Raw genomic sequence first — 22,324 nt, forward strand, 5'->3', positions numbered from 1 at the left:
CCTGATCCTGGAGATCCAGGATCGAGTCCCATGTCGGGCTCTCTGCATGGAGCCTGCTTCTCCCTCTGCCTGTGACTCTGCCTCTCTCTCTCTCTCTCTCTCTCTCTGTGTCTCTCATGAATAAATAAATAAAATCTTAAAAAAAATTAAAAATAGAAATATCATGTGATCCAGTAATTCCACCACTGGGTATTTACCCAATGAAAACAAAAACACGAATTTGAAAAGATATATGTACCCCCTATGTTTCTTGCAGCATTATTTACAATAGCCATATGGAAGCAACCCAATTGTCCATTGATGAATGGATAAAGAGGCCACACACAAACTGGAATATTACTGAGCCATAAAAAAGAATGAGATTTTGCCATTTGCAACAACATGGATGGACCTTGAGGGTATAATTAAGTGAAATAAGTCAAACAGTGAAAGACAAATACCATAAGATTTCACTCATATGTGGAATTAAAGAAAAAAGACAAATGAACAAAGAAAAAAAGACAACCCCCCCTCAAAAAAAAAAAAAAAAAACACAGACCCTTAAATACAGAGAACAAATAGGTGGTAGCCAAAAGGTAGGTGGATGGGAACATGGGTGAAATAGATAAGAAAGAAAAGGTACAAATTTCCAGTTCCAAAATATGTTAAGTCATGGAGATGAAAGGTATGCCATAGGGAATATGGTCAAAAAGATTGTAGAAATGACGTCTAGTTAGAGATGATGACTAGATCCACTGTGGGGAGCACTGAATAAAATCTAGAATTGTTACATCATCATGTTGTCCATCTGAAACTAAAATTACACTGTATGTTAATCATACTTCAATAATTATGATACAAAATCTTGATGCTGTTAAGACTTCAGACTTAGAGAAGCAGTGTAAAAGGATAGTGGCACAGGAGATAGAGTCCAGGCATCCTTTCCTGGGAGCTGAGCAAGCAGTAAGGAGTGCCTTTTATATTAAGTATGCCCATGGAAATTGAACATTTACCTGAGAAAAGGTTGCCCATTATTATCATCTCACACATTGAATGGCAGTTATGTAATAAGCTTCTTTTTAAAAATAAAAAATGAACTGTCATTTAATAAACAATGCTTGAAATGCTGATATAAAGCCGGGTGATGGGTGCTTAGGGGTTCATTATACGCTCTCTCTACACTCGAGTATGTTTGAAATGTTACACTAAAAAATTCAGGAAAAACGGACTATTTTTTCTCCCTAAAATAAAACTCTTTCCGAGTGCAGGGTCCCTCAGGAGGGAAATAACAAAGGAGATGTTGTTTAGAACCATTAACCAAGTTCCAATAGCTAAGATTGGACCTAAGTTTCCCATGTCATAGCCGAACTGTGATACAATGCAGCTTTAAAAAGCAACTGTGGACATTCGTGATAATTCCAAAAGTGCTACTTGATGAGGTGATCTATATGGAAATACAGGCATAATTCACAAAAAGGTATGATGTTCACCTCAGGAACTTCTGTACCATTGCATGTTATGTACGCCATGAAGATTCACTCTGAAAATGACTTACATGCAGAATTATCATTTCAAATTTTTAAAATGAGTTTATTCCTAAACCTTTAGGAAATAGAAGCATAACAACAAAGGCATACATACATAGCTCTTATAACTGACTACATTCACAGAGCTTCTTACTGAATTCTGGAAAAGGTATTGCTAAGCTTGTGGCTTTACTGTCGTGCCCTACAAACCAGTAAGTTTGAGTTTAATTGAACCAAGATAACAAGTGAATTTCAGGCTGTAGTACATCAGAGGAAATAATCTGAAGCCAAGTCAATCATTTCCAGACACATAAAAGAGGGATGAAATGTTAACCATAGGTTAAAATGAATTTTGTGGTTTAAATGTGATTGGTTATGGTTTTTCAAATGAAAGTAATAAGCAAGAGTCCAGACGGAGCAAAACTCTTTGCCCAAATGATTAGAATTTGAACTGGGTTACAGTTGACAAAGTAAGACTTTTAACTGATTAATTATTATTTGTTTTTCATTTTATCAAACCCCTTTGCTCATTTCTCCTACCCCCCTCCACCTTTAGTTTCTGGCAACCATCAATGTATTTTCTGTATCTAGGAGCTTTTTTTTTTTTTCCCCTTTGTGTGTGTGTGTGTGTGTGTGTTAGATTCCACCTATGAGAGATCATACAGTACTTGTTTTTCACTGATCACCTGTGAACCCAAGTTGGGACTGAATTTGAAGGTAGAGAAAACTTATTATGGAGGACACCTGGGTGGCTCAGCAGTTGAGCATCTGCCTTTGGCTCAGGGCGTGATCCTGGGGTCTGGGATAGAGTCCCACATAGGGCTCCCTGCAGGGACCCTGCTCTCCCTCTGCCTGTGTCTCTGTCTCTCTCTGTGTCTCTCATGAATAAATAAAATATTTTTTTTTAAGAAAGAAAACTTATTGTGGCTTCTACAAAACCAAAATTCCTAAGCACCATCATCATCATCATCAAGAACCATTTAATCTACCAAATTTTATGCAGTTTTCCCATGTAGAAAAGATGCCTTTGGCAAATGACCAGATTGTTCTTTACCTTTCTAGAGGAATAGATACTCAGGCAGACAAGTGATTTGCACAAGATCTCATAGTTTTAGGGCAGTCCGATATCTCTTATTTTCCTAGATGTGTAATTTTCCTTTCTTAGCTTGAAAGCCAAATATGGAGTGAAAGCCATGGAACTCTGAGTAGTTCTTATTAGTATACCCTTATAGTAAAAGATCTACGAGCTTCACTTCTTACCTTGCATTTTTAAAATCCTTACTATGTATGAACTACTCCAGGAAGCTCTAAGACATATGTGAAACATGCTTCATATGTTGAGACAATCCATGGTCCTCCTTTGTCCAATCTAACAATTTTGGGTCTTGATAAAATTTAGGGGCTTTGTACTGTGACCTACTGAGGTTGCATCTTTTGTATATTTGACTTCTATATTTCCATGTAGTATTAAAATTGAGCTTAGTACTCAAAGCATAGTGTAAAAAGAAAGAAAGAAAGAAAGAAAGAAAGAAAGAAAGAAAGAAAGAAAGAAAGAACCCAGCATTCTCAGTCTGTATCAGGCAATGAGTAGGTCAAATCGTGCCAACTGCCTAGCCTCAGTGGCAAGAGGAGGCTCCCCACTTAGCCCTGTTCTTTAGGCTAGAGACCATGGCAGTGAGGTGAAAAAGTATAGATAGAAAAAGGCATTCCGACCTGCATCTCTTACAAACAAATCTGACGACAGTTACAGATCCAAAAGAAAAAAAAAATTCAGGAAACTTTTAAAAAGGTGATGATGGCCAAAAATTGGGGAGAGATTCCGGAAGACATTAAACGGACTTTTCTTCTGCTTTCTTAATTTATAGATTGGCAAAAGGACGTGTGTTTTTGGGTGACACTTATGGTTTCACTTTTCTTCTCTTGTTCTGTGAAGGAAACTCATGGTGCCCCTAGCAAGGCTGTGAGAGCAGCACAGCAGAAATCAACAGGACCCTGCAAGGTCATCAGTGTCCTATTTGGGCTGAAAGGGTTTCATAAGATAACATGACAGGGACGGGTCCCGTGGCTCAGGAGTCTTAAGACCTCTTTCCACCCCCACTCAACTATGTTCTATGCCAAAAAGAGACTTTCTGTTTGCTTAACTTATCATCATTTAGTTTTCTTCAGCGCAGAAACTATTTATATATGCAGGCATTTATTTCAAGATTCTCTTCTGATTTTGGTGTTACTTCATACAGTTCTGTGAGAAATTCTCTCAGCAGCTGTACTTTAGAAGCACAAATGTACCTTAATAATGCTATTTATCAAGGCAAAGTATTTAAAAATACTTGCTAAACATTTGTTTATCTACATAAAAGATTTGAGTTTTGTACAGCTAGATTTAGGGCATATAACAAACACTGTGAGTGTGTGAAAGAAATATAAGTGATTCCAGCAGATGGCATGGGCAGAAGCAAAGGGTTTCCAAGTGCAAGGAAAAGCACAAATCCAAATTGAGAAGCCCGAATAGCTATAATTGTAACATATTTACAGTAGAATGAAGAAGGTCATTTGCATTATGTTAAGAAATATAGGGGCAGATTCTTATCTTATATAAGTGTATTACACAAAATGGGGATTTGGCACGTGGGTTGCTATCAGACAATATACCACACACAGTTTTTATTTCGATTCCAGCAGAAAAACAATATTGACAAATTTCTTTCTCTCTTTGCTTCCTACTTTATTCAATAGAAGAGGTAACAATAGCATCTGCTGCACTTGGCTGGAGTCTGGGATGAGGAAATTGTGGATGATGAGCCTCCCAGGCATATGGCCACTGAAAAGCTCACACTACAGCCATAGCACAGCCAGGATGGAACTCCAATGGAGCAGCAGATACAAAAGGCTGCCAGTCCGAACCAAGGCAGGGCTGCCAAGACAGCATGTTAAGTCATTTTTAGTGGCCTGAGTGGTTTTCACCATCAAGGCTCCAGGCACTACTGCAAAGCAAGAGGAATTTATCTCTAACACATTCTTCTCCCTCTGGCAGTCCTCTATCATTTTCTGCTGCCCTGGTCTTACTGACCACCTAGGTGCTCAGCACATTCAGGCTACTACTCAACTATCCCTCAGCTCTTCTTTTAGTCATGGTCTTAAAGATCTGTGACACTTAATTGGCTCCTTGCATCAAAATTACCTATTATGACCATCTTAGTTTCAAATATAATGCATCCCTCCTGTTATATAGGTGCTTCCTGGCTATTTTCCTAATTAAGGTAGAAAATGTTAAGGGACTCCTTTTTAAAAAAAAAAATGTTTTATTTATTTATTCATGAGAGACACACAGAGAGAGGCAGAGCATAGGCAGAGGGAGAAGCAGGCTCCCCATAGGGAGCCCGATGAAGGACTTGATCCTAGAACTCCCGGGATCATTCCCTGAGTGAAAGGCAGATGCTCAACCACTGAGCGACCCAAACATCCCAGGGACTCCTTAATCAAATTAATTGGACCAAACTTAAAAGGATCATAATGCAGTGGGAAACATATTGGACAACAGAAGACTTGAGTCCAGGAAGAGTCTATGGGAAAGCTGTCAACCTCCTTGGGCCTCATTTTATTTTCTTATCTCTGAAATTAAAGAGATAGAGCAGAAAGGGAAGGAGACATGGGGAGGTAGAAAGGAAGAAGGCAGAAATGGAAAAGAAAAGAGAGAGAGAGAGGGAAGAGGGCGTGTCTGGGAAGCTTGAGGTGTCTCTTCTAGGTCCATGATTCACTGTATATGAATCATATTCCTCGAACTTTTGAGTTTAAAAAGAAGCCTATCAACTCTAATAATTCCTAAATTACAGGAAGATGTAAAGAAAATATTTTTGATAGGGTGAAAAGGGGTCAAAGAGTATAAATTTTCTCCTACCACAGAAGGTGTTATTTCAGAAAAAGAATCAGGTAGCAGTTACAAAACGAATTACTTAGACTTTTCCTCTACTTTTTAAAAACTTATTTCATATTTCAACAAAAATTCTCTGTATTTTAGGGTGGGCCTGGGGGTTTTGTTCTTTAGGAGGAACATTTACTGTGGACTTAGCCCAGGCTGGCCAGGGTGGAGAGAAGAGCTCCATGCCTCCAGTAAATAGGGTTCATTGATGTAGAACTCATTGCTGGGATCAATGAAGTCACACACCATTTGTTGCTTCTCTCATCATGAAGTGGTGTCTGTTTCATTACGTCTTGATTCTGAACTGGTCCCTGCCTTGCTTTGAGCAAAAAAGAATGTGGTGAAAGTGATGATGTATGACTTCCAAGGTTTGCCCTCAAAAGGCCTCATAAGCTTCTTTGATCACCAGAACTCTGAGGCCAAAGACCAGGATTCAAAGTCATGGTGAGGGGTCAGGCTAGCTTTCCCAGGCCCTCCAGTTGGCTGCAAAGGATAGCTCAGGAGAGACCAGCAGAAGACCACTGCCTGGCCCCAAGTCAACTCACAGAATTGTGAGAAATAGCAGATTGTGGTGGTTTTAAGCCAGTAAATTTGGGGTGGTATTTGTAAGCAGTGGTGGTAAACTGATTACCATACCCTCCATTTCAGAAAGGTCCCCAATTCCAAAGGCACATAGATGTATCAGAAACAGAAATATGGTTACATTTTTTTGTTAGATTCAATGCTCAAAACCAAACCAATCTGAGACAAATGAACAAAACCAGATAAATGGAAAAGACATACTTTCTCAAATAGATCATAATTCCCAAATTCTTTTCTTTTCAAGCATTAAAAAGGAATTTGAACAAGTAGCCAGTTAGCTTTTATTATCAGAACAGAAGAGCTATAGTTAACCCTGCCCCATCTCATCTAGTCCATTTAGGTATATCATAAACCATAAACTCTACAAATACCACTGTAGATCAATGAAAGTCTTAATCATTGACACTCTCTTGGTGGACTGAAAGATGAAGAGGATTTTTTTGGGAGTGGGAAAGGTATGAAGGGAGATGGGATGGAGAAAGAGAGAAAGAGACTCTTTGGAAGAAGGACTACAAAAAAAATGAAAAGTGTTTAATTATTTCACAAGAAACTTATCTACAATAAGATTTTTGAGGGTAGCCCGGGTGGCTCTGCGGTTTAGTGCCACCTTCAGGCCAGGGCCCAATCCTGGAGACCTGGGATCGAGTTCCATGTCAGGCTCCCAGCATGGAGCTTGATTCTCCCTTTGCCTGTGTCTCTGCCTCTCTCTCTCTCTCTCTCTCTCTCTTTCTGTGTGTGTGTCTCTCATGAATAAATAAATACAAATCTTTAAAATAAAATCTTTGATTTAAAAATAGAGTGTGCTGCCCCAAAATATATATATCCACCCTCAAAATCAAAGAGCAAGGGATTTGGGGGACCTTTACGTTTGGGCAGGGGGTTTGCATTATGTCTCACTTGTCTTACATCCATCTAATCTTTTCTTTGGCTTCCACCAGACACTTAAAAAGGGGACAGCCACTAAGTCTTATGCCACTTAAAGGCATTCCTAGGGCTTCTTATTTTGAACTTCCAGAATGCTAGATGTCCATACCAAGTATGAGTATGAAGCAATGTGACCAATACCCTAGTAAAACAAACAAACAAACAAAAAACCAGTAACAAACCAGCACTTGTCAGTTCCAAATATCATGGCCCTTAGAAGCAGCCACCTTGGGAGGCTGAAGATTTATTACTGTTGCATTAATTTGCTGCAATGGTGCAAAAGTATTTTTGCAACTCTTTTTGGCAGTAGAGTTAAGAGCCTGTCACCCATTCTTTTGAATTCCCTAATGGTAGCACATCTTCGTCCTTGAAGGTGGATTATTTATTTATTTGCTTTTTTAAGTGCCAAGAGACATGTAGAGGCAAGTCTTTGATTTGCTGGTGGCCAAGGTAGGGGATGCTATTGGCTAATTTTTCAAGTAATGAGCCTAGCTCACTGTATACTCTAAAAAGTGATTCTTCAAGTTAGTCTCGTAAAGAAGTCCTCCCAATGTTTAAAATGAAGAGGCCATTCAAACAAGTATTTTCAAGCTTTAAGGCTTTGATGTGGGCTATCATTTGGATGCATACATTCTGCACAATCATAGATTAGTTTTGCTGCCATATAGCAATGGTTCTCAACTAAGGGTGAATTTGTTCCCAAGAGGACATTTGGCATGTCTGAGGGCATTTTTGATTGTCACAATCCTTGGGGCATGCTACTGGCAGGGATGCTGAGAAATAGCATTCAATGCACAGGGCAGTCTCCCACAGCAAAATTATATGACCCAAATATCAATGGTGTTGAGGTTGAAAAAGCTAGTCTTACAGTAATAATTTATTATAACAAGAGTTTTATAGTGCAATGAAATAATTACTACATGTAGTAAATACGTGTTTTTAAAGTGGTTGCCACTCATCTAGGTTAATATATGTATATACACACCCATGCCTTTTCTATTTCTCTAACTTACAAATTACATAGAAGTCAAACTCACATTTTAGAAAAATGTGATGACGTTCTTTGTTGTTTGATAGTAAGAGAACCAATTTAAATAAGCACATATTTTATGTGGGGGTAAACAATGATTACAAAAAAATCTATTAGTACAGACCATTTATGACTTATTCTCTGTGGCAGGTACCTGGCTAATTATCATTTTACACATACCATCTTATTTAATCTTTATACACAATATTGTGAGGGACATACTACTGTTATCCCCATCTTATTGATCAGGAAATTGAGGCTTAGAAAGGTTAAGTAAGTTGCGGTGGACAGTGCAGCTGTGATTTGAACTCTAGTAAGATGATTTCAACTGATTTTCAACCATTTAATGTTGCCCCCAAAGCGGGTTTTGGATCTGCTCAAAGCCATCTCTCTTGTGGACTGGGGATAGTTCTGTTCTAATTTGTATGACATAAATTGGGAAAAATAGAAAATGGCAGTATGGTATAGACAAAGAGGAGAGGACCCTGAATTCTGAAACATGGGTTCTCAGCCAGACTTTCTATTTACTAATGGGGTATGTGGTCTTCAGTAAGTCACTTAACTTCTCAGAGTCTCAATTTCCTTATCTGTAGTGTGGGGATGGTAATGATACACCCCTACTATTTTTGTTGTAAAGATTAAGTCAAATAGATGATGGAAAAATGCTCCATCAATGGCCACTTACACAAAAGTAATTTTGTTGCTCTTCTTGGGCATGACATGGGATGGAAAGGTGATAGTTTCCCAGGTGCCCTTGCAAGGACCTACCCCTGATATCTGACATGGGCATTAATTGTTTCTTATGATACTGGCCTCACCTCTCCTCTATTGCCTTTATATCTATGTCTTTTCAAAAAAATTTTCCATTTCATCAGGTACCCAGAATGCTCCCCTCAGCACCCCAAACACCTTCAGTGTGAGTCTTGTATTTCACAGCTATTGGAGCCATTACACAATTCCTTTTAATGTTTTCCTTGGGTTCAATTACTTTTAAACTATTTCAGCGCAAGTAAGGCATTTTTCTTTTATAGGATTGTGCCATCAAAGTATTGAAGATATGACCTCCTGATTTATATCACCATGTTGTTTCATAAATTAGGAATTTTCTCTGTACACACACTTATTAGTTTATAAGAACAAAATCTACACAATAGTTTCAATGTGGTATAATTATGTATTCTCACCTTAAAATGTTTCCATAAATAAGGACAAAATTTGTATATTCTATCCATTTTCTTATCGAGAGTTATTGATATTTTTAACAAACCAGTCTTTCATCTCTAGAATGCTAGCTTCTCTTATTACTTAACTTATACATGAAAATGAATCCCAGGTTTAAGGAAAATATGGGTCTATGGTTTGCATTTGTCAGCATCTCAAAACTATCACATATTTTGGCAATACTTGTGGTCTTTGATCTAAAGATATTTGAATGGAACATTGGGGAAAATAAAGGATGGAATTTAGAATGAATGGTTAAAATGCATTAAATAATTTTCCATAGATTTCTTAACTCCTTTGGATCACAAGGTTTCTTAGTTTTATGATCATATGCAACATGTTCCCAAACTCTTTTTACCTTGAAAAGGCTATTTTTGTCAATATTGGTTTGATGTTAGAAGTAAATGGTTATGTTATAAATATGATCTAAGTAGTTTCTTGGTTGTGCTTTTACCTATAAAGTAAAAAAGAATTATCAAGATTGGATCTTAGGAATCTTTCTAAACCCAAATTTTCATTTGATTTTTTTATCCAACCACCTTGGTAGTCCACTGATGCTTCCAAAACATTATTGATCTACATCTATCCCTCAGTTCCTATTTTTCAGGGTTTTATTTTTTTTTTAAGTTTTTGTTTATTTATTTGTGTGTGAGAGAGCAAGCGAATGGAAGTAGGGGGAGGGGCAGAGGCAGAGGGAGAAGCAGACTCCCTGCTGAGCAAGGAGTCTGATTTGGGGTTCAATCCCAGAACCCCAGCATCATGACCTGAGCTGAAGGCAGCCTTTTAACTGACTGAGCCACCCAGGTGCCCCCAATTCCTTCTGGTTTTAAAGACCAGTTTGATTCTATAATGTACCAGACTTTAATTATCCTTAGGAGGACTGTTTTACTGTTCTTGAAATCTTTTCATTTAGAAAACAGATTTAGGGGGTCTTGATCTATCCTTCCTTCACTTGTATTCACAAATAAATTTCTCATATAAAGATAATATATTCCCTTGATCCTAAAAGGGGTTAACCATGACTCAAAGTTTGTGTCATGGGTCAAGGGTTTATAACTGACATAGTGAAATTATGGCTTCACCCCAATTTATTCATTCTTAACAAAAAGCAAATTCAAATCAGCTGTCATATTCTTTTGGTACTAGTAAAATATAAACCACAAATTCTTCTACAAAACAACATAAAGAAGAGGGCTCAAAAGGGAGAAAAGGGAATAAAACTTCTTTGTTTTCTAAAAGGAAGAGTGAAACAATATGGGGAAATGTAACATATGACCTCTATGAAAACCTAAGTTTAATAAATAACTTGAAAGATGTGTCCTTTAGTTTCTTTCAAAAATAGATTTTTTAAGTAAGGAGAAAAATCCTGCATATCTCTATTCATGCACTGCATAGATATCTGTGAAGTGGTAATGGCAAATACCCATCTGACAATCATTCAGTCAACAAATATATACTTGGGAGATAAGTGTAAGGAACTAAGGTAGTCTCGGCAACAAGAAAAGTCAGAACTAGATAAAATAGATATGATGATGAGTAAACAGGTCAAGGACTTTGATATAGGGGCTGAATTTACAACCTCCTTGTGCTTAATGCTCCTCACAAATAAAACGGAACCGTTTTGTGGATTAAATGAGTGATCCCTTAAATGCTTAGTGATACTTTGATAACAGTGATGGTTCAGTAATGAGTGGCTACTGTGATTATTCTAAAACGATTAAGATGTAGAAGAGACATGCTAGCAATTACCGTTGATACAGAAAGAGTGAAATAAAGGCTAGAATATGGCCTTGTGATGTGGAGTCAGAAAGAAAGGAATGGCTCATTCTGACTAGGTCATCAGAGTAAGCTTAAAAAGTGAAATGCCCTCAAAGTGGGTGGTCAAAAGTAGATGTGAGGAACACCAAGTGATCTAAAGGTTAGAAAACTCACTTGGTCAATAGGGACAGGCAACCTAGGGCCACAGTGGCTACGTTATCAGTAGTGGCATGAGCTGAGGCAAGTAAGTTGGTCCTCCTTGGTCTGTTTCTTCTTGTGTAAAATGGGAAAATAAGGTTTCTACCTCTGACGATAACTGACAGTATAAAAAACATTAACACATGTAAAACACTTAGGTAGATTTCCGGTGGAGAAGAAAGAGTAATTGCTGTTGATTAAGGGTTCAGTATGTTTAACTATTACTATGGCTAAAAAACAGGGAGCTATGTCTATATTTAATAATGGAAGGGAGAGCACGTAGGAAAGAACATAAAAGAGTTGTAGAAAAAAGGACTCAGAAGTATGTATACGAAAAATAAAGGCAATTTAAAATAATTAAATTCTCATAAGCAATACCATAAAATATAAAGAGAGAAAAATACAGTCTCATGTTAAACAAACAAATAGTCCAGCCCTGAAATTATCTTACTGTTTCTATAAAAATTTCTAAAACACCACATGGAATTCAATTAACTTCAGAAAGCAATTATTGAGCACCAAGTATGATGTAAGTTACAAATGTGCATAATTCATTGCACATGCCCTCTGGGATTTCAAGGCATATGTGATCTGTACACATACAGCTAAATATGCTATGTGTGAACCTATTCTATAAGAACTCAGAGAATATAGTGTTTAATTCTTTCTTCAGGAAGAGGAATGGGAAATGAGCTTTAAAGGATTCTCCATAATTTCAACTCAGTTGTTTACAATATGAAGCAATCCCTATAAATGGATGAGTTGAGCAATATGTAAAATAGGGATAGGGAAGGTTTGGAAAACTGGATAGTGCTTCCCAGTTAAAGGCATTCAAGTTCAAATTAAAAAAAAAATGTCAACAAAACCATCTGAGGCTAGTTTGCAGCCTTTGCAACACACAGGACAAGTGCTACTTGAGATGGATTTGGAAACAAGGTTGAACATAATCAAGAGAGGGGAATAGGTGAAATTCTAGAGTGGATAAATATTTACCAAGAGCCAGAGATGAAAGTACTTGGAATATGTAGCTAGTGGTAATAGCTAAGAGTGAACAATGAGGCATGAGGGAGACATCAGGCTAGATCAACAAAGGGCCAGTAACACAATGCTTAGGTTCAAACTTCATCTTGAGGGCATCAAGAACCATCACATTAGCTATTATGTATCCTTAACAGTATCATCTTAAGAGTTCAATGGTTTCTCAAGTCTTCACAAATACAAATTTGTTATTATAAATGATTCTAACTCAGCAAATGAGAAAATGTGCTGTCACAGGGGAAAATTTGATGGAATTACCATAATGGAAAACATCTACATTTTTTAAAAATCCACGGAATTAAAAATTGTCTATTTTTACCAGCTGGTTATTCATAGGATACATGACTCAAGTCATATAGATTATAGCCAAGGTAATGTTATCTTCTCTTGAGTTGTAAATATTCTTACAGCTTTTAAAACTTAGTAATTACTATACTAATAATTTGATATTTCATATTTCTACATACTATGCAGTGTTCTAAGTGCTTTATCATTTTATATCATTTCATTTAATCTCCATGAAATTCTTATTGTTATGGAGAGCATTACTAATTTACAGGTGAAGAAACAGAGGCCAGCAGATATGAAATAACTTGCCCAAAGGCCCACAACCCATAAGCTAACAATCCAGCATTTTACCCAGGCAAACTCATGAGTATGAGTTATACTCATATAACTCTGAGTTTATATGCTCTTTATGAACTGACTGCTAGTTTGAGCTGGTCTTCCTTCCTATGCCCATAGAACCATTCTTCTAGGAACATGGTAGACCCTATCCTTTGTGACTTTGCAAGGTCTTATCTGTGGTTACCACTAGGCTATCCTCCTACTTCTATCTAGCTACTGTCTATTGGAATTTCTTTTACTCACAGTAGCTCTTTTTAGTCCTGGCTCATTTATCAATAGACAGAACTACTGGAGGAATGTGCATCTTCTCTTTTTCTGCCCCCTCCTCCCTCTGTTTGGTCTACTACCAGACTTCATTTAAAACCTCCTCCATCCTCACATATCTGTTTGGCAGAAGACTTGAGTTTGAGTTTGTCACTACTTTTTCATGACAGAAGGGGAAAAAAGTCAAATCCATCATACAAGAAATCATAATATGAAATACAGTATTTACATCCCAGAGTATTCATGTGATTATTTACAACATGATCATGGTTACCTGTCATCAATAACCCTTTGTGACATGTCTATTGTGGCTTTCTGCAAAGTTTCTTCCTGCTTAGAGATGTTTTCTAAAATAGAATTTCTAGGGGTGCCTGGGTGACTTAATCAGCTAAGTGTCTGTTTTCAGCTCAGGTCATGATTCCAGGGTCTTGGGGGAGAGTCCCACACTGGGCTCTCTGCTTGGTGGGGAGTCTGCTGCTACCTCTCCCCTCTGCTTATGCTCTGGCTTACTCTCTCTCAAATGAATAAATAAAATCTTAAAAAAAAAACAACAACTAGCATTTCTTGGGGCCCCATGCAAGCTTTCGCTGTCTGCAGTGACTTTTCTCTGCCACCTCCTCAGAAAAAATGTGCTCTGAAATTTTATTTTATTTTATTTATTCATGAGACACACACACACACACAGAGAGAGAGAGAGAGAGGCAGAGACACAGGCAGAGGGAGAAGCAGGCTCCATGCAGGGAGACTGATGTGGGACTCAATCCTGGGTCTCTAGGATCAGGCCCTGGGCTAAAGGCAGTACGCTAAACCACTAAACCGCTGAGCCACCCCAGCTGCCCTGAAATTTTAACATACACTGTGACCAAGTCAAGAATTCGTGATGCTTTGCATGGTAACAGTGCAGACATGGTCTCTCCTAAATAAAACAGCTAAGACTTCTCACAGGCACATGAGATAACCTATGGTTGAACACAGATCATTTCTCACAGCTCAGTTTATGCTGCATCTTTCCCTCATTGTTTCAAAGTCACTAATAAATTTCTTCTACCAATATATCTACTTTTCTGTTTAATACAAAGCTTCTCCAGAGCCTCAGGCACAGGCACTTCCAAATGTCAACAGCTATTAGCTCTGCACATTCATCTTTGTTTCTTTGTTTTCTCTAAAGTTGTCTGTATCTCTTAGAAGTGAGTCCAGGTGGCTTAACATAACATAGGGCTCTGTGTAGTGTGTGTGTGTGTAGGAGTGTATGTATTTTCTCAAAATATCATTTAGATATCTATCTTATCTCTCCTACTTGCCTGCAAGATTTTTGGATCCAACTAAGTATCTAGCATAAAGCCTTACACTTTGTATATGATCAGCAGAAGATAAATTGCATTTTTAAATTATCAGTCAATCAATCATTCAATCAAGTTTCCCAGGTCCTCCACTTTAATTCACAAGATTGGAAAACATATTCTGAGAGGGGGGGACATGCTATATTTCAAATGGTAATGCAAATACAATGTCTTGTGAAAACTACTGTTAGGTTTCTTTAATTTTTATGTGTATTTTATAGATAGATAGATATGTGTATATCTCTATCTATCTATATATATGTATATCTCAGTGTTTGTGTATGTGCTTGTGTATATATCTCTGTATGTATGAATGCATGTATCCATGTGAATTGAATTTTTGCCATTAGGAATATGAGGGAAACCTTTCTTCAGTGAGCCAAAACTTCTGTTTCCCTATCCTGTGACCAAAATCCATCTGAAAACACTTCATGTGTGATCTTCATAATCAACTTGAGCAGGGGCACCACGTCACCAGGCACAATGGCTGTTTGAGGTCTGCAAAGAAGTATGTATAACAGTATAGAGGCTGGTCAAACTAGTGCGTGCTGAAAACAACAGGCAGGTGAACCAGAAACCTGCTGTCATGATGCAAAAGCCTTTATCAAATAAACAAAAATAATTTCTAGTGTTCCAGAATCATGCAAAACACTGCAACATAGTGTCAGGTTAAGAGCAATAAGTACTAGATTTTAAGACATGAGCTGGACTATGTCTGGCTTCTTAACTCTCAGTACTTGAACCAAACCCTGTAGCTTTTTCTGCTCTCTTCTCTTGATCTGACATATTGTTAAGAACATCAAACAGAATAAAGCATCGAAGAGTGCTTCGGAATTTGTAAAATACTCTGTAAATATACTGTGATGTTATTAGTTGAGTTGTGAAAAAATTGCTGGGGAAGAGAAATAAAACATCTCCTTGTTTAAATCCTGCTAGGCCACTGTTCAGCAATTACCATTGTAACATGGGTTAGTTAAGTGAATTCTGTTGCTTTTATTCTGATCTATCTCTTGCCCCCATCTTTTGTAAAAACAGATGTCATTTCTAGGATCCAGGGTATTATGCTCAAGCATAATATAGGATGTGAAAGTGTTATACTATTAAGTGATGATAGAAGTGGTTTATGATAGATGTTTTCTTTCTTTTTTTTAAATATACTTAACCTACTGCATTTTACACATCTGTGAAAGAAATCATATTCTCTCATGTTTGAATAACCCAGTTTACAAATAACTATTATGATTATATGAACTATACATTCATATTGTGATATATAGAACTTGACTAGGTATCTTTAATAATATGTTAGTAATGATATTTGAGAGAGGAACTAAGGAACTGGTAAAAAACAGTTAAATACTAAAAAACATATAAACACATATATAGTAGAACCTGAGTGGTGATAGAATGTTAGTCAGAATTAAGTAAAAAGTAACACTAAATTATAAAACATTTCAAAAGAAATCTAGACTCATTACTTCCAAGTATAAAAAGTAAATTCTTCTAAAATATAGTCTTCATATCATATTAAATAAATTTTTAAGACTCAAATTAGTATATTTTCTATATGTGACTTGATCATACTAATATGTAGAAGGTATCTTTAAGCAATAAGACACCTTCTTTAAAACCTTTTATATTTATAGTATTATTTTGTTCAGCAATTTTTTTCCTATAAATAGAAAAAAGGTTGTATCTTCCCAGGTCACAAGAACTTGTCAAATAATTCATCTATCTATCTATCTATCTATCTATCTATCTATCTATCATCTTTTAAAGAATATTCCTCACAAAGATGAAACTTGAACCAAATTATAAGATTGATTCTTGATTCTTTTCTGTTTCATATGTTTAATGCCATATGCACAGTTAATTTTGTGCTTATCTATTTATTTATTTTTGCTCCAAAGAGAAAACAGCATGAACCATAGTTGCCTATCATCTCCAGAGTGGAATATTCATCTCTATCAAATGCTTTCTATGAATGTCAGTATAGGCCTCATTTGACTAAAATCCACCTATGTTGTTTATAAAGAGGTCTACTTTCCCAGAATATCAAGAAGTTGGAAAGAGAATATCCAATGAGGAACAATTGATCTTTCTGTTTCCTCTCCAACCTTCTGACTATGAGAAAAACAAATGTTCTCAGAGGTTCTTACCTGCAGTGCACAACCATGGGACCCGCATCAGGAGGGTTACAGGTTTTGACTCTCCGTAAGAAAGCTAGGAAAGGTGTGGGGTGTTCTGGAACGCCGTGATCAGGCCAGGCGGTGAACTGGAATTGTCTTACTTCTCTCTTCTCACTTGACCCATTCTGTGAAGTAGGAAGACTCTATGAAATTCTGCATTCCTACCCTCAGGCTGTAACGATGAGTAGTAACATGGAAAAGGTAACATGAAAATGTGCTACCTGAATTTCTCACCCTACCCCCATGACCTTTCGGAAGATGCACTCTTCGGAGTTATCAATGCCAAGCTATTTGTAAATGATAACTATATGCTCAGGAAGATAAACATTCTTAGCTGAGAAGCATTACATTTTGCAGGTAAAATGTAATGCTTCCAGGACTGCTCCTGATATATTTTATAGAAAGAACTAGTTCTTCTTCATCTATTCTTCATTTGCCAAAACTTCTGTTCGGAGTGAGAGTTCCATATTTACTGATAAATCACTGGACAAGGAGAAAAATTGCTGAGTGGTAATGGAAGAATTATTTCATTCTTCAGAGTTGCCAGTGGAATCAAGATTTAAGTATAGTCTTAAGATATTTGATTTCTCAAAGGATGCTTTCTTTAAATAATGGAAAGGGGAAAGGGAGAGAGAAAGAGAAACAAAAAAGGCAAACCTTGTAAAGTGCAAATGTCCGCACACAGTACGTGGCCAGTTCCACTGTATCGAGCAGCGTCACTTGGACCAGTCCATGGCTTTCCGTGCCTCTACTAGGCCAATACTGGTCACACTTCACCTAGAAGAAACAAGTGACACATTCAGGGCAGATGCTCATCAATTTCTCTATTAGTTTCACTCTGAGTTGCTGTTGAAGGAAAACAGCTTTTTTGCATTTCATTTTATGTTGATCTTTTTCTGGCACGCATTCTTGTTATCCCAATATATGTAAATTACTGCTCTGATGCCAATATAAACCACATTTTTCAAACTGGTAGGAATACTAAGCAGTAACAGATTCAATTTTCCTGGAGAAAAATAAATTGCAGATTGTTGCTGAGTAAAATAAGGAAAGAGGTATTTGAAACTTTAGAGTACTTGAAAAGAAAACACAAATTTGTTCTGGGATATACGTTATGAATCGCGTCAGGAGGATTATGCTCAGCCATTTAAACAACACAGTGAGACAGTGTTCATCCATCAAGGTTTAAAAGGCACAAGCTAGTTCATCTTGAACTATCATGATTTCCAAATATACTTGTTTAAATAAAAGTAGAATAATTTGTGAAGCTATCAAAGTATAATAAACAACACAGCATTGTAAAAAATACAAGATAAATGGTATTTGTATCCAAAACAAATTAAATCTGTAATGTGTAGTGGAGAAAGAGCTGTGTGTTCTTTGAAACTGGTCTCAGAGGGTCATACACTAGTGCAAAGTTCAAATAATTTAAAATTCATTCATATCAGATAAATAATCTACAATTTCTACGTGCAGTTGAATAAAAACACATAAAAGGTATTCAAGCCAATTAGTTTAACATGCAACAGAAAAATAATTCCAGGTCTGGAATATGTTTCAAATTACTGACTATGTTCTGTGGGCATTAAAAAAACATAATAAAAATGACAAACACAACAGTATATTTTCTAGTAAGGTCATAGATACTAATATATTCACCCTTTCTACCTCAGATTAAAAGAAAGAAAAAGATGGGAGTAATTCTTATCTGAAATGCATTTCTCTAGGTAAAGAAATCTAATACCATTTTATATTAGGAAACATACCTTGTAGTTGAGAAAGAAAGATTTAAAAGTCATAATCTGGATTTAAACAAAAGCAATGAGGCATTATTATCATAGACACTAGAATTTTTTGGTCCAGTGAATAGAATTGGTAGATAATTATTTACTTTCATGTTGAATATAAATATTAGTAGCATTCTGTGAATAATACTATAATTTTTCTCTTTCATAGACATAGCATCTGCTCCTCAAAGGATTCAGGCTCTTTCTATCTAGATCCTGAACCTTCTAAAAAAAAAAGCAGAGATTTTATTCTCGAATTTTCTAGACAATAAAAAGTTGAAGACCACTTTAATGTACAGTTATATAGTAAGTGGACATTGAATTCACAAGGTTTGACTCTCGTGCTTTTATTTCAATGGTGAGGCCACACAAACATCACTTATTAAAACAAAAAATGATTCAAGTAAGATGGGAAATTTTTGTCTTAATAGGATTTTTAAAAACATGCTTACGTGTTCCGTAGATGCATAATATTTTCTTCTGTGTTTATATTTCTATGTTCTACTTGTTATTTCTAACAATAACACAAGGGAAAGACAATACTCTTTCAGGAGAATATTGATGTAGCAATACCCTGACTCAGTGCCTCTGTATGTTCTCTGACCATCCATTAAAACATAAGTTGTATGTTGGATGGAATTAACAGAGGATACCACCTGAATAGAGCCAACAGTAGCCACGATTCAGACGAAAAGAAAATCACAAAAAGTATGCCAAAGGGACTGTTTTAAACCATAAAATAGATGTCAAGTTGATGTCTCACTGCAAAGAACAAAAGTAACTTTGGAGACCTCTTACTGCAGCATTTGAGAGGATGCCAGCAATGTGTTAAGTTAAAAAAAAAATGAAGAGCGAAACTCAACTCATTACTTAACAATTTCAGCTGGATGTCAACCCTTTCAAATCAAAATCAACAGATCAAATCCCACAGGGACAGGTATCACTATGACAGATGTAAAAACAGCAGGTTAATGCAATGAAATGATCTATGAGGTCAGTATGATGCACTGAACCAAATTCAATGCAATTTTATTTCAAAGCTGGGAATTGATTATCATCAGACCTTTGGGCGAGATAAGACAAAGGAAATGGAGGAAAAGACCATAAGCCAGCTTTTATGTGACCTCTGGAAAAATCATTTCATTATTTAGCGACTTTCCATCTACAACTCTACCCCATACGTAAGATATAGGAAAAACTGAAGTTACACTAATTATTCTCATAGTTCTAGTATTAAGTTTAAAACTGCAACTATTATTAACTTAGACTCTAGCTCCTTTAGGAAAAAAGAATACCAGGAAATATTACTATAAAGAGTTAATGTTGTGTACATTTTCAGCTAAAGAAGAAGAAAGCTTTTGTACTAATTTAAATAATGTATTTGAATCTTACTTTTTACAACAACAACAAAACTACACACACACACACACACACACACACACACACAAACCTGCTCTAAAATGTTTCAAATTCAACAGCAAAAAACTGGGAGCAATATTTTAAAGCAAATATATTTAAACATTGCTGTTTTCTCTCAAGAAATATTTTACAAAGAGAGCTTATGAAAAAATAAATATTTGAATGTATCTACACATGCACACATATGGTCTCAGAAACAGGATTAGAAGCTGTCCCCAGGCTTCTCAAAACAGTTACAGCAATGTACTCTTCCCTTCACTAGTAAGTACCTGGGCACTCTTTTCTCCTCCTCCTTCTCTGAATAGCCCCTACGCTTTCATCTGCTTTCTAAGGGATCCATTTAAAGGCTCAGATTTATCAACATTCTTTTAAGTCCTTCATTTTTAGCTATATACTAAACAAATAATTCTGATTTCAACATTAGAAAGTAATTGGGAAGTGTAGTGAGGGGGGGAAAAGGGCACAGGAGAATGGTTAGAAATGATTTTTTTTTTCTAATTATCCAATACAAATGAACTTGCTCCATTCTCTCTCTTGAAATGTTTTACTTTGACAATAGTAAACCTTTTTTCTCCCCTGGGAGAAAATCTCTGGAAGGTATTTCTAGAGTTACTACTTTTAGGCTTTGTGCACAGAGCCCAGTGTGGGAGGCTCCTCTCTGAGCATCTAAGAACTAGAAGGCGGTAGCTCCTGAATAAAAATACTGATGCTTGTCTTTTCCTATTTGATTCTGAAGTGATTGACTACAAATGATCTCCAGGACTGAAGCATAGAAGATTGGGCTATCTGACTAGAGACCAGGTAATGGCTTCTTTATTTGTAGGGCCAAAGCAGCCTCATCTGTTAAATGGGTAGAATATCTCCAGCATGACAGGGCTATCATAAGGCTCAAAGACCATGCACCTGAAACTCTAAACCCAACAGGCATTCAACAGACAACAGCTATTATTAATTCTCAGATTGTGTTTTCGATTTTTATGGTTGTTATTATAAAAATGTAATCATTCTAAATTGAAAAAAAGAAGCATGTTATTAATCCCAGTGGACATGTATTTAGGAGTTGAGAGGTGGGAGGCAAGGTCTTAGCAACTGTGGGGGCATCAAAGTGAAATGAGATGCCCTCCTACCCCCAATCCATCAGCTTTACTGGCTAAATAAATATAAAGGTATGCTTACATCTGCTGGTTCTTCAAAAGCATAGATGTGAGGTTTCCAGGTAACTCCCTTGCTCTACCTGGGTCCTAGTCAGATGTGAGCAGGGAATGTATTAGTGTCTGTGGTGAAAAAGGAGAGAAGCAGAACATGCTACCCAAGCTGTGGTTTAGGAACCTCACCCAGTAACTCAATTTGAAGCCTAACCTAAATAAGACAGTTCATATTTCTGTCTGAATTTGGGGGATATATTTATTTTTATTATTACAAAGGGATTACCCATATGTGGTAGCTTCATTTCTTCATAATTATGGAAAGAACAAGTTGACCATCACTAACTGTATGCTATGGAATTAATTCATACCACCTCTTTCATGGCAATCTATTAAAAGCAAATTGATGGAAAGATAAAAATTGTCACTGGAAATATGAGATAGGATTTATCCAGTAGGTCTGCTGACTGTGCTTCAGGGAAATGCTTTCTTTCTAGTCTCTTTTCACTTCCATATGGCTTATCTTGGAAGTGCCTGGAACACCACAGACACTCAAAAACTAGAAGCCAGTTTTATAATCAACTACACTGTGGTCTACGTTAGCTTATTTTTAAATTGCCCAAAACTTTCTGAAACCAAAACCTTCTCATTTTAATAAAGACTTCTTGAGCATGGCAGCATGGCGAAGCATCATAATTGCAAAGGTAACAAACCAAATACCTCCAAAGGGTCCCAGCATCACTAATGCAAAATCCACGTACTTTGTGGAGTACTTTGAAAATCTTACCTAGGACCAGATTATTTAGCCAAAGAAGAACTTAGAATAAACAGTAAATGATAGATGGAAAAGTATAACTGTTGCTGAAATTAACTGGAAAAATTAGTATCTACTATGTTTGGGCAGAGGAACCTTCTATAAGGAGCAGTTAGAAAGTATGCTAACATTAGATAATACAAGTCAAAGTTGGTATTGGGAATATGGAAATGTTAATATGCCCTGTCAATACACATTCTGTAAGGGAGGATATAATAAAAGGAAGTTTCAGATAATTATGAGGATATGTTTTAGTGGATGGATAAATTATATGCTGAGCTGTTTATTTTTATAGGTTATAATATCTTTTCTTGGCAGTTTTAAAGACCAGCTTCAATATTTGACTATCTAAAAATAAGTATGGAGGTGATTCTATTCTCTTTCAGCGATGTCATTCTTTTCACTCAACTAACATTTGGCCATATCTATTTTCAAATGGCAAAAGGGTAGGCTGGTTTGTGTATTTCCCCTCTTCATTTTATCTTTGCTGACCATTATGTACTGGAGATCAAGGACACAGAATAGCTGAAATGAGAGTAATATTAAAGCATTTAACCACCAGTGCAG

General features: G+C 36.5%; 1 protein-coding gene across 47 annotated transcripts in view; it reads right to left on the minus strand.

Moving 5' to 3' along the window:
* Positions 1–22,324, minus strand: part of PTPRD (protein tyrosine phosphatase receptor type D) — a 2,163,408-nt gene that overhangs the window by 33,413 nt on the left and 2,107,671 nt on the right. For all 47 annotated transcript variants that reach the window (XM_038552342.1, XM_038552385.1, XM_038552349.1 and 44 more), the window contains 2 exons: positions 17,250–17,369; positions 16,563–16,717 (listed from right to left, as the gene is read on the minus strand). In XM_038552342.1, the coding sequence (XP_038408270.1) occupies positions 16,563–16,717; positions 17,250–17,369 (275 nt within the window). The remainder of the gene's footprint in view (positions 1–16,562; positions 16,718–17,249; positions 17,370–22,324) is intronic.

Source organism: Canis lupus, chromosome 11, assembly GCF_011100685.1.
Source record: "Canis lupus familiaris isolate Mischka breed German Shepherd chromosome 11, alternate assembly UU_Cfam_GSD_1.0, whole genome shotgun sequence".
In the NCBI taxonomy this organism is placed as follows: Eukaryota; Metazoa; Chordata; class Mammalia; order Carnivora; family Canidae; genus Canis; species Canis lupus.